The 12,653-nt window shown below is 47.5% G+C and overlaps 1 protein-coding gene and 1 pseudogene across 1 annotated transcript; one reads left to right on the forward strand and one right to left on the reverse strand.

The window, feature by feature from the left end:
• Positions 1–606: 606 nt before the first annotated feature.
• On the forward strand, positions 607–1,567 carry LOC132430257 (olfactory receptor 52B4-like; annotated as a pseudogene).
• A 1,617-nt stretch (positions 1,568–3,184) lies between these two features.
• TRIM21 (tripartite motif containing 21) lies at positions 3,185–11,454 on the reverse strand. Its single transcript, XM_060018395.1, has 7 exons — positions 11,400–11,454; positions 9,857–10,311; positions 9,261–9,356; positions 7,933–8,163; positions 5,192–5,214; positions 4,414–4,514; positions 3,185–4,119 (listed from the first exon to the last, which is right to left on the reverse strand). Exons 2-7 carry the CDS (start codon positions 10,262–10,264, stop codon positions 3,569–3,571), a joined length of 1,410 nt encoding a protein of 469 aa, XP_059874378.1. The 5' UTR covers positions 10,265–10,311; positions 11,400–11,454; the 3' UTR covers positions 3,185–3,568.
• Positions 11,455–12,653: the final 1,199 nt, after the last annotated feature.

The following is a 12,653-nucleotide window of genomic DNA, read 5'->3' on the forward strand; positions in this document are numbered from 1 at the left end:
TACCATTTGCCTTTTGAGATGCATATCCCATTCTGATGGTCCAAGTGGAAACTGCAGTGATATTCACAGCTCTCAACTGTTTGTAACCATCTGATGCTAAGAGCCTATGGCATTCTAGAGCTGGAACCACTCTCTTACAGAAATCTAGTTCAACTTTAGTTTTAAAGTGATAAAAGAGAAACCCAGAGCAGGGAAGTGATTTTACTGAGATCACATAGCTGGTGAATAGAATGGCAAGGTACGCGGGCCTCTCACTGTTGTGGCCTCTCCCGTTGCGGAGCACAGGCTCCGGACGCGCAGGCTCAGCGGCCATGGCTCACGGGCCCAGCCGCTCCGCGGCATGTGGGATCTTCCCGGACCGGGGCACGAACCCGCATCCCCTGCATCGGCAGGCGGACCCTCAACCACTGCGCCACCAGGGAAGCCCTGGCAAGGAGTTTCAACCCATGTTTCCTGATTTCCTGACCAGGTCCCTTTCTACTTCTCATTCAGTGAAAAGTGATCTGTTTCCACTTCCCCCACTCCAGCCCCATTCACCATTTTGGAAAGAGAGAAGAGATGACTGCTAAATCCCATATACCAACATCCAAATGACTCATCCCAGGCATGGCAACCCCCAACCACACTGGTACCAGCCATTCACTCTTTATTCTGCTGGGGATCCCTGGCCTGGAAGACCAGCACATATGGATCTCTCGCCCCTTCTTTATTTCTTACCTTGTTGCTGTCCTTGGGAATAGCCACCTTGTCTTCATCGTCGTCACTGAATGCAGCCTCCATGAACCCATGGACTTCTTCCTCTGCATGCTGGCTGTGGCTGACCTCATCTTGTCCACTACCACTGTGCCCAAAGCCCTGGCCATATCCTGGTTCCATGCTGGAGAGATTTCCCTTCATGGCTGTGCCGCCCAAATCCTCTTCATCCATGCCACCTTCATTGCTGAATCGGTAATCCTGTTGGCCATGGCATTTGACTGCTCTGTGGCCGTCTGTGACCCACTGCGCTACGTCAGAGTGCCCCGTTGTGAAGTAATCATAAGGGTTGGTCTGGCTGTGGTCCTGAGGAGCTTCTCTGTGATACACATACAGGTGTGTTCCTGGTGAAGAGACTACCTTTCTGCCATAGCAATGTGCTACCACATACCTACTGTGAGCACATGGCTGTTGCTAGATTTGCTTGTGCTGACATTCGTGTCAATGTCTGGTATGGCTTGTCTGCTCTGCTCTCTACTGCAATGATAGATGCCTTGCACATCTGGGTTTCCTATACCTTCATCCTCAACACAGTCTTCCGCCTCCCTTCCCGAGGAGCTTGGCAAAAGGCCCTAGGCACGTGTGGCTCCCATCTTGGGGTCATTTCCATGTTCAACTTACTGGCATTTTTACCATAATCGCCCAGCAGTTTGGGCATCATGTTCCTCCTTATGCCCACATTCTGCTGGCAAACATCTGCATGTTTGAGGGGAACATCAAACATCCTCAACTGAAGGGAAAAAATCGCCACCATCATTTACATTGGTCAAACCCAAGACAGAGACACAGAGAAGCAGAAAAGCTGATTTCGTAACCTACTCTTCTATTAAAAAATATTTCTCTATGACCCATGTTGGGTATACAGAATCCAACCCTCCCCCAGTACATCCCATTCATAGAGGACTGAGTTCTCCTCCATATTCTCTCCAGTGGATCAACCAAGGCACTGGTCGACTTTGCCAACTTACACTGATTTAACTCTGTGATGTTGTCTCTTGCCTGAGGATTCTGTTCTTTTTATCTTTCCATCAAAGTATCTTCTTTCTGTCCAATGTTAAGATAGACCATTACTCATTCTTAGAAATAACTCCTTTATCAATAGACTCTTTTTAAGGTCACTGACATCTTTGTATAGTATCTAAGTTTTTCGTGAAATATTTAGATGTGCTAAGGGCAATCTGAGATTCTATTTAGATAAGGAATCAGGGTTCCTAGAAGGATAGTGGCTCTCAGGCAGCCTACTGATGCTCAGGTGTAGAACTTCATTGTGCCAAGCTTCAAAGCTTAAATTCGAGAAAGAGTTTGATGAAACCAGGTGACACTGTTACCTCCATCCTGGTCTTCACACCAGTAAGGGTTCAACTGGAGAAGGAGAACTAGCAGGAGATAAATATTAAGAGATTTACTTATTTATTGCAAAACATTCACATATGCAACAGTGGGAGCCGGCAAAGCAAGTTGTAAATCCGCAGGGCAGGCTATCAGGAAGGGGACGCTGGGACTCTTGGGCATGCGTTGAAGCTTCTGTTCACAAATGGAATAGCTTCTTCAGGAAAGCCTCAGATCTGGCCCTTAGGGACTTTCATCTGATTGAACATTAGGCCCACCCAGCTTATCTAAGACAGTCTCCCTTACTTAAAGTCAAATGATTATGGACTTTGATGACATCTACAACAATACCTTCACAGCAACATCTGGATTAGTGTTTGATTGAAAAACTGGGGGCTTATAGCCTAGGCAAGTTGGCATATCAAAACCCATCACACCTGCCATTTATATTGATATGCCCTTTAACCAGCTCCACTAACAACAAGACGTGGTTGGGAGATAATAGTGGGAATGGGGGAGCACATCCGGCTGGATATTTAACATGGCAATCGGAGGCACGCATAATTCAGCCTTTATTTTACCTTTTTTTTTTTCTTTTGGCTGCACCACGGGGCTTGCGGATCTTAGTTCCCTGACCAGGGATTGAACCCGCACCCTCAGCAGTGAAAGCGCGGAGTCCTAACCGCTGGGCCACCAGGGAATTACCTCAGCCTTTATTTTTTTTTTATTTTTATTTTTTTCAGCCTTTATTTTAAAAGTGTGGCTGCTGGGCTTCCCTGGTGGCGCAGTGGTTGAGAGTCCGCCTGCCGATGCAGGAGACACAGGTTCGTGCCCGGGTCCGGGAGGATCCCACATGCCGCGGAGTGGCTGGGCCCGTGAGCCATGGCCGCTGAGCCTGTGCGTCCGGAGCCTGTGCTCCGCAACGCGAGAGGCCACAACAGTGAGAGGCCCGCGTACCGCAAAAAAAAAAAAAAAAAAAAAAGTGTGGCTGCTAATGGCTGTTTTTCTATAGGCAGTGGGGAGCCACTCATGATCTGATGCGTGTATGTTGGAAAGATAATCCTAGATGTGTACGAGACAGGAATGATGGGATAGACTGAGGCCCAATTTATTTAGGAAGCGCTTTGCAAGATACATAGTAGGGATCTGACCAAAGGCCTAGAGATGGAGAGGAGAAAACAAAACTCGAATCACATAAGGAAGGCAGAAACATGTTTTAGTTGATCCAGATGAGTTTGGGGGCCAAATACAAGTAGCTTGTTTCATGGAGGGAATCATAAGGCAATGCAGGGCAGGAATATTGGTGTTGCAGGTCATTTGATATAGACCTCCGGTGACCTCCCTGCCAAAGTTTGCCTGCTGGCATCCTGACACCTCTGCAGAGACAAAGGTGGTTTGGAGTTCATGGGCAAAGGAGACAGGGCCAGTGGCTGAGAAGGGGAACCAACAGAGAGGTGCTGGTGTCCGGAGAGAGCCATCTGGATCCCTACCAGCCCATCGTCAGTGGACAGAGGGTCAGAGGGGCTGCATTTCTTCCTCCGTCATTGAAACCAGGATTGAAGAAGGGCCGCAGAGGTCCAGTGAAGGCACATTCAGAGAAGGTGTACATGAGGGAGCCATGGTCAGTGATGTTGTAGAAGGAAACAGTGCTGGCCTCATAGTCTAGGAAGATCCCAACTCGGCGTGGAGGCACCTGAAGGTGGAGGGGAGTCTGGGGGCAGGTGCCAGCCTCATAGTTTTGTTTCTTCCATAGCCAAATTGTCCAGAAGCCATTGTCGGGGCTGAGCAAAAACTGCCCCTTCCTCTTCACGGAGTCTCTACAAACCCCCAGGTCCCAGGCCTCCTTTCCCGTCACATCTACCTCCCAGTAAACTTTTCCAGAGTCAAAGCGCTGGGTGCCCAGGACCATGGGGTAGGTATCAAATCTCTCCTCGTTTTCAGGCACTTCCTGCTGGGTGTCTCCAAGCCTCACTTGTCTCCGATTCTCCGAAAGGATGAGCCACGCATTGGCTGTTTGTGGATCCAGAGTGACGTGTACTGCAGAGAGGAGACTACAGTCAGGCCAGGAGAGTGTGGGGAGTCAGTGACCCTGTGTCTGGTGGGGGGATGAGGATGAAAGGGTGACCCTGAGCCTCACTGGGTGAGGAAATGACCCCCTAGCCAACTCTCACCCTTGCCCTGACCTTCGAGGGAACCACCTTCCCTATTTCTGCCCCTGCCCCACCTACTCTGACCTGCCATCTCTCCGCCACCCCGGGATGCACTGTGAAGCCTCCTTATCCCCTTTCACTCCCCGGCAGGCCAGTCCCACAACCCTGGTACTGGCCTCACCTCCACATGTCCTCAGCATCTTCTTAACCCCGGGCACATAGCACACACTCCTCAGGTCTGGGGAGGTGATGTCCAGCTCCTTCAGGTTCCAAGACTCACTCCTGGGGGAAAAAGAGTTAGAGACCCTGACTCCAACTCCTACCTCACCCAATTCCTGTTGCTATAATCGCCTTCGGGGATGACTGATAATTTAATATAATGCAAATTTGCAAAAACACCTCCCGTGTTAGGATTCCTGAGGGTGAAGGGCAAAAGGAGGTAGGATTTAGTGTCTATCCAAGCCTTGCTGGCTACAATGGGCCTCTGCAGCACCTGGACAGTCTGTATCTCCACTCCGAGCCTGAGGTCACCACGCAAGCACATTCTGTTTCATTTTACATCAAGGTGTCTGATATAGGCTGAATCACTTCCACAAGGAACCTAAGGAGTCTCACCCCTATCGTGGGTCTTACCCATGGCTCTTTCTGGGAGGTCTGAAACTGGTTAGATTCTTTTTAAAGAAAGAGTCCCAGCAGGCTGTAGACTCAGAACTTCCCTGTTGGTCGTAACTTCACTTTGTGAAGACGTTACAATCCAATTGCTCTGGGCAACTCACCAACTGAGATGTCCATTAATTAGCCTTCTGAGACCAGAAAATATTTTATGGAGGACTGGGTCTTTGAGAATAGGGAAGAGGATGGGTATAACTTCAGTGCACATTTTCTAACTCAAAACCGTTTTTCACAGGTATATATGCCTCCTACTGCCCCATCCTCTAACAAAGAAAACCTCTCCTTACCTTTCCAGGACACTTTTCACCTCCTGAGGAGAAAAGAGACAGAGAGTAAGATCTGGAGTCATTGGTTTACGACTGAGACTTCAGTCCTGTGGGTGACGCGATGCCACCCTGAGGTCCACAGGATACTGCTCGCTGCCCCATCCCTCTGGGCCAAGGCCCAAAAGATGCTTCTGACCAGCTTGGAACAAAAGGCATGTGTGGGTGCTTGTGGGGGAAGCAGAAACCCAGCATGGGTGTGACTTACAGTTAGGGGAAGCAAGAGCTTACAAACTCTGACTCAGAAGACAAATTAAAAAGACCAGATTCTTGGTGGGGGTGGGTGGGAGAGAAAAAAGGGGCAGAAATAGCCAGGCTGGCTGAGGCCCAGAGACAGTCACAGAGAAAGAATGGCCAAGTCAGCATGCACAGAACGCACAGAAACTGCCCTTATCTGTGGGCTTGCACCATTCGGGGAGGAAGGGCTGGCTAGTTAGAGCTCTGTCTTCTGCTGTAGTTAATGTAGCCCCCGTCACGTATGTGAAACCAAAACGTCTGAGAATATTCTGTGGCAGGGGTTGGGGTCCTTACCTGGGGAACTGGCAGGCTCCTAGGCCCAGGCAAAAGTGCCTTAGAAAGCTCTGCTCAATGCTGGGCAGAAGCAAGATTTAGGTAACGGGAAGAAGACAGCCTGCCAAGTCAAATCAATCCTGTGGGCTTTTCTGCACAAACCAGAAATGGCTTCATGACCATATCTGACCCAGAGACAGTGAAAAGGTGTGGGGAAAAGAGGAACCATAGAATGTTACAGCATAGAGGGACTTTTGAGACCATCTAGTCCAAAGGTTCCCAAAGTGAGGCAAGCATTATCATTGGTGGATGTGAGATGACTTTAAGTAGAACACACATCAATGAATGTATAAAAACTAGTTAAAAAAAATAAATTCATTGATGTGTGTTCTACTTAATACCTCTAACTATTCAGGTGAACTTGGTTAAGCTTTAGTCTCTCACTAAGTCTCTTCACATCTCTGCACCTTAGTTTTCTCATCTATGAAATGGGGATAACAGTAGCATCCAACTCATTGTGTTGTCATGAGGGACTAAACACCTGGCATGTTATATATACTATTTAAGAATTTGCAGTTATTAATATTGTTACAAAATACATTAGAAGAGGTATCAGTAACATAACACATGGCTACTATTGCTTAGGACAAATTTCTTTTTCTTTCTTTTTTTTGTATAACTTGTCTTGTTTAATTATTACTAAACTCCTATTAGGTAAGTGCTGTTATTTATATTCCATTTACAGATTAGGAAACAGGCATAGAACAAGCAAAGTCACAAGGATAGCCATATAACTCAATAATTCGTGCAATTAGCATATACAGCTAAGCTATATTACCAAATGAGAACACTGGCTTAGGCCAAATAAGGGAGAAACGAAGTCACATTTTAATATTTCTCTAAAATTCTCATTTCCTGGTCCTGATTTTCCTGGGAGGACAAAATTATGCTCACAAGGTTTAATTTTATTTTCTCAGTTATTTTACTTTTAGCTTTATTTCCTCATTTCCAATCTACTGTTTTTATGTTCAGTAGCTAGTTAATAATATAAATGGCAATAAAATTAACTAACATTTATGCAACCACATACTGTATTCCAGGTACTGTTCTAAGCATTTTATATGTACTGAAACCGAGCAGGACCCTGTGTGGCCTTCCCAAGAGCAGACTTTTTTTTGTCCCATCTCTTTTTTCTTTTTTTTTAAATTGAAGTATAGTTGATTTTAATTGAAGTATAGTTAATGTTTCAGGTGTATGGCAAAGTGATTCAGTTACACATATATATATATATATATACACATATCGATTCTTTTTCAGATTCTTTTCCATTATAGATTATTGCAAGATATTGAATACAGTTCCCTGTGCTATTCAGTAGGTCCTTGTTATTTATCTATTTTATATACAGTAGTGTATATCTGTTAGTCCCAAACCTCTAATTTATCTCCCACCCCCTTTCCCCCTTGGTAACCATAAGTCTGTTTTTTATGTCTGTGAGTCTGTTTCTGTTTTGTAAAATAAGTTCCTTTGTATTATTTTTTTAGATTCCACATATAAGTGATATCATGATATTTGTCTTTGAGGACAAATTTCCTTTTAAACTAAATTTATTCAGGTAAAAGAGTGAGACAATTTAAAGAAAAAAGTAACATGCTCAAATCATTTGGGTAGTTCACAGAAGTAGCAGAAAGTGTAAAGACAATAAATTTATGACTAAAGCCTGGGGAACCCCTGTTATTTAGCCCACTCCCTCCCCCTTGTTTCACAAATGGAGAAATTAGGTCTAGGAAAGGAAAATGACAACTTAGGGTAACAGAGAGAATTGGTGGCAGGGCTGGGGCTGGTCTACTGTCTCTCTGAGATATGTAATACTCTAATATCCATTTAACATATGAGAAGCCTGATCCTCAGAAAGATTAAGGTACTTTCTCAAGGTCATGAATCTGGTCTGTATTAGAGCAGGCACTTAGCAGAGATGTCCATTTCTTTTAACTGCTGCATGGAATATTCCCACCTAAATTTGTACCTTTCCATGCCTTGAATGCAAACCACTCATGGGTCTGAATTCCAGTTTGTTTTATTTAAGAAAACTCCAGGGACCAAGTCTCTGTGTGCTCTGAAGGTAGCCCTGAAGAGCTCTGGCTTTTTTCAATTACTCCTTGAATCTCAGAGGGGAGCCCGTCCTCAGGCCTCACCTGCAGCAGTTCCAGCGCTGAGCCCCGACTCCTCCTGTCTAGTTCTGAGATCAGCTCCTGCAGGGCCTGGCTCTGCTGGGCCAGGCTGGCCTCGGTGGCCCCCAGGACTCTCAGCTGTTCCCTCTCATCCTCCTCCAGCTTCTGCAGTTGCCTCTGCTCCTCTTCAGCCAGGAAGTTTTTCTGTCTTACAAACTCTTCGTGAATCCTCAATTTGTGTCCCTCAACCTTCCCCTTTGGTGTCAATGGAAAGAAAAGAGGTGGTTTTTTTTTTTTTTTTTTTTTTTTAAATCACAGTCTCCTAAGCTTTGGGAATGGAAGTGCCCATATCTATTTCTATTCCTGGAAGACTCACCACTCTGGCTCTGTCTGGGAATAAACACACACATCTACAATTTTGCTGGGGAGGTGGGGGGCTGAGGCTCCTGGGACTAAGAGGGGAACAGGGCTGCTGGGGGTGCACCATGGCTGCCCTGCAACCACAGCGGCATCCGCCTATGGTATCGGAGATTTCCTCAACCTCCTTCAAATCGCCACCCAAACATGCCCCTTGGTCTTCATATCTCAGTGAGTAACTGAGGGAGTAACATCTGGCCCCACTGCCAACAACCTCGCAAAGACAGGCTCACAACCCCGTTCCTAAGTTCTGGGGAAAAGGAGTCTTTGGGATATTCTTGGCTTGCTCTCTCCTGCTTGTAACTGGAGGGTCACTCGATGACACAGGATGACCCCTTTTGCCACCACAGCCTGACTCACCCTTCCCCGGTCCCAAATCTTCCTCTTCTGGGATCTCCTGGCCATGAGCTCCTTCCCCTCCCTTCTAGTCCCTGGCATGCCCCGCCTCCTAATTCCTGGTGCAGAACAAGCTGTAGCTCTCCATTACACTTGGACCAGTGATCTGGACATGGTCAAGCAACCAACTGGTCAGACTGTTTTTCCTACCTTAGACCTTGATGGTTCCCTTAAGCCTGTTCCTCACAGCCCGTGTCATTTCCCGACGGGCCAAGTCATTGGCATCTCTCCTGGGATTCCTCCGTCCCAGACACTGAGGCTCTGTGCTGTCATCTCCAGAGACTGGGCTCAAGGAGAAGGAGCTTCAGGGTGTGTCTTGTCCCTCAGCAGCTTCTCTTAAGACTCTCCATCTGATTGGGAGCTCTCTTTGAGCTCCACCCTTTTTTATTCCCCTCCATCAGGAGACCTAGGGGACAGCTGGTTCTTGGGGAGTGAGATATAGGGACTGGCATAGCTATGGTTAGGGCTTTCTTGAGTCCAGGACCCTGGACCCTCCCCAGGCTTCTGATCTAAGATTCCCTTCAGGACATGACTCTTGCCTTCCAGGCTGCTTTCTTCTTTGCAACATCCACTTCCAACTTCTCAGTCAACCTCTGCTTGTTTCTTAGTTTCTGTAGTGCCACCTGGAGCTTCTCCTGCAGAGAAAGATAGCAGGTTAATGCCCACTCAGATCAAGAAGTAAGATATGGTGGCATGAGGTGGGGGAAGATCATACTGATTCTTAGAAAAGTCTGAGTGCAGAGGATGAGCAAGAACTAGAGTCTGTTTGGGGTAGGAATTCTGTGGATGGGAAGACTTTGGAAAAAGCCTGATGTTTCTTACAAAATAGAGCCACACTGTTGGGGTAGTAGGGATGGGGGCACTACTCATTCTTAATTAACCAGGAGGCCACAGGGAAACATGATCCATGCAGCATTTTCCCATAGCATATACCCTGCTCCTGGGGAATGAGAAAATTGTGCTGAGCTTGCAATTCTCCCCTTAAATAAGACACAGAAGGCAGGAGACCCCCATCCTTTCCCCATCCCCTCAACTCCACAGGTGACTCTCTCCCATTCCCAGCCCTGGGGAACAAAGCAGTCATCAAGGCCCTATCTGCTCTCCACCCGTTCGTGCCTCCATGCTAAGGCCTCACCTGGTACTCCTGAGCTGCTTCCTCAATAGGGACCATGGGGTGGTCACGGTGTTTCTGGGACTGGGAACACACCCAGCAAAGGGCCTTCCCATCTTCCTTACAAAATAGGTGAAGTTTCTCTCTGTGCACCACACACAGCTCCCCTTGTGTGCCCTCCTTGGCATCCTGGCTGATTTTTCTAAGATTCTCCACCATGTTGGCCACCTGTCGATTGGGCCGGAGGTTCCGGAGCAGGAAGCGGTGCCGGCACACAGGACAGACGCTGCCCCCAATTTTCCCAACCTCAGAGATGCATTCCTGGCAGAAGCTGTGACCACATTCGATGCTCACGGGCTCCACCATGGGATCCAGGCAGATAGAGCACGTGACCTCCTCCCACATCATTGTCAAGGGCACTGCTGAGGCCATAGGGGTAATGTTCCTATTAAGCACCACTGGGGAGATCTTCCAGTAGCCTAGTGGGAGAGAAGAGGAAAGGAGGAGATGAGAAGAGCTGTGTGAGAAAAGCAAGACAATTCAAGGGAAACCACCAGGGAGAGTGAGCTGGAGGGGGTGAAAACAAGAAAAGAAAAGGAACTCAACCTGAATAACAAGAGCTTCTCCTCCATAGTCTGGTTCACTGATCCAGTCAGACAGAAGGGGAAACTGAGTCCCCAAAAGAGATAGCAAAAATTGTTGAGAACCTGAGATACTGCTGCTTACAATTTGACTTTCATCATGTCCATCCCTTCTTAAGCCCTCAGTGCTCAGGCTTTACCTGTCCATCTTCCATCTCAGGCCACTGGTCTTTGACTCCGTTGACAGCTAATCCTAATAGTAGCGACCATTTACCATGCACCTTCCATGTGCCAGGTGCTACCTACTTCACACAGATCTTCATTAAGTTTTGCAATAATGGCAGGAACTATCTATATCTATCTATAATATGAATATATATAGGAATATTCTTATATATTCTCATAAGTATATATATATCTGTATGTGCACATATGTATATGTGTATATACATATGTGTATACACACACACATACACACAAATGTGTGGTTGGTTGAGCACTCCCTGGGCTCTTCTCTCAGCTACTCTGAACCTGGCACCTGTCTTCGTTTCTTCCAGGGCATAGACCCATACGTTTCTAACATTCTAAGCAACCCTGTCCCTCTCACCTCCAGAGGGGGCCTTTTGGGGATAGGAGTCTCAGGGATTGCAGAACCACCCCACACCGGGCTCCCCTGGACCACCCTCCGAGCTAGGTTGCCATCCTAGTTCTCCCAGTTTCCCTGGGTCCTTCATCCCAGCTCAGGTGCCGGCAGCAGGGCAGCCCGAGTTCATTCTTGGAAGTCAGGTTCGCAGCCCAGCCTCCACCCAGGCAGCAGGGGAAGAACTGCTGGGTTAGGGCTGAGGGAGACCTGCTGCGAAGGGAAAACTGAGATCGAAGGCTCTAGGGGTGGGAACTGCTTAGGAAGGGGCTCTTCAGATCTGGGGAAGGGGAGAGAGGTCCCCAAGGCAGGGCTGGGGTACCTCCGTCTAGCCAAATTCACTCACCTTTTCAAAGACCTTAGCAGGTAGTAGCCGGCTCCCTGTTTCACTTTCGATTTCCTGTCAAAGACCCGTCTGAAAGGGAGGGGGGCGGAGCAGGAGGTGAGTGGGAGGGGCAAAGGGAGGAGGAAGGAGGAGGGGTTGAGGTGCGGCCTGCGACGGGAACCGTGGGCGGGGTTTTTTGGAGGCTGGGGCTGAGTGAAAGCTCCGCAGCATTTAGTCCTTGCTTTGCGCTCCCTCTCGTGTCCTCACTGTCTGAGAGTAAAATATCGTTATCTGCTGCGTGGAGGAGTCATGCTGCTTTATCTGACACTGGTCATCACCCCACGCCTAAGTGGTGTGCCCGTGTGCAGGAGCGGCTTTTAAGGAGGTTTGGATGGACAGGAGTGCCCGGAGCTCTCCCGCAAAGGCCACCTTCTGTTTCCTACTTCCCCAAACCATTCCTTTTCAGGAGACTTGATATTCTTTTTCTTTTCTTTTTTTTTTTTTTGCGGTACACGGGCCTCTCACTGTTGTGGCCTCTCCCGTTGCGGAGCACAGGCTCCAGACGCGCAGGCTCAGCGGCCATGGCTCACGGGCCCAGCCGCTCCGCGGCATGTGGGATCTTCCCGGACTGGGGCACGAACCCGTGTCCCTTGCCTCGGCAGGCGGACTCTCAACCACTGCGCCACTAGGGAAGCCCAGGAGACTTGATATTCTTTTAATATCAGGGGGAGAGAGATTCTTTTCGCATTACCCCAAGGTGGCATCACATCAGTGAGTGGTAAGAAGGGACTTGACATTTATTTATTCAGCACCAACTGTGCACTTATCACTGAGCTAGGGATTTTCTCTGGCTGTTATATTAGTATTATTAAAGTTGTGGAAAAATACACATAACATTTACCATCTTAACCAATTTTAAGTGTATAGTTCAGTGTCATTCAATACATTCACATTGTTGTATAACCATTACCACCACCCATGCACAGAACTTTCTTCATCTTGCCAGACTAAAACTCTGTACCCATTAAACAATAATTTCCCATTCCCTCTCCTCAGACCCTGGCAACCACCGTTTTGTTTCTGTAAGTTTGACTATTTTAGGTGCCTCATGTAAGTGGAATCATACCCTATTTGTCCCTTCGTGACTGGTTTCTTTTACTTAACGTAATGTCCTCAATGTTTATCCATGTTGTAGCATGTAACAGAATTTCCTTCCTCTTTAAGTCTGAATAATATTCCAGTGTCTGGGTATACATTTTGATTATCCATTCATCT

Source organism: Delphinus delphis, chromosome 8, assembly GCF_949987515.2.
Source record: "Delphinus delphis chromosome 8, mDelDel1.2, whole genome shotgun sequence".
NCBI classification, from domain to species: Eukaryota; Metazoa; Chordata; class Mammalia; order Artiodactyla; family Delphinidae; genus Delphinus; species Delphinus delphis.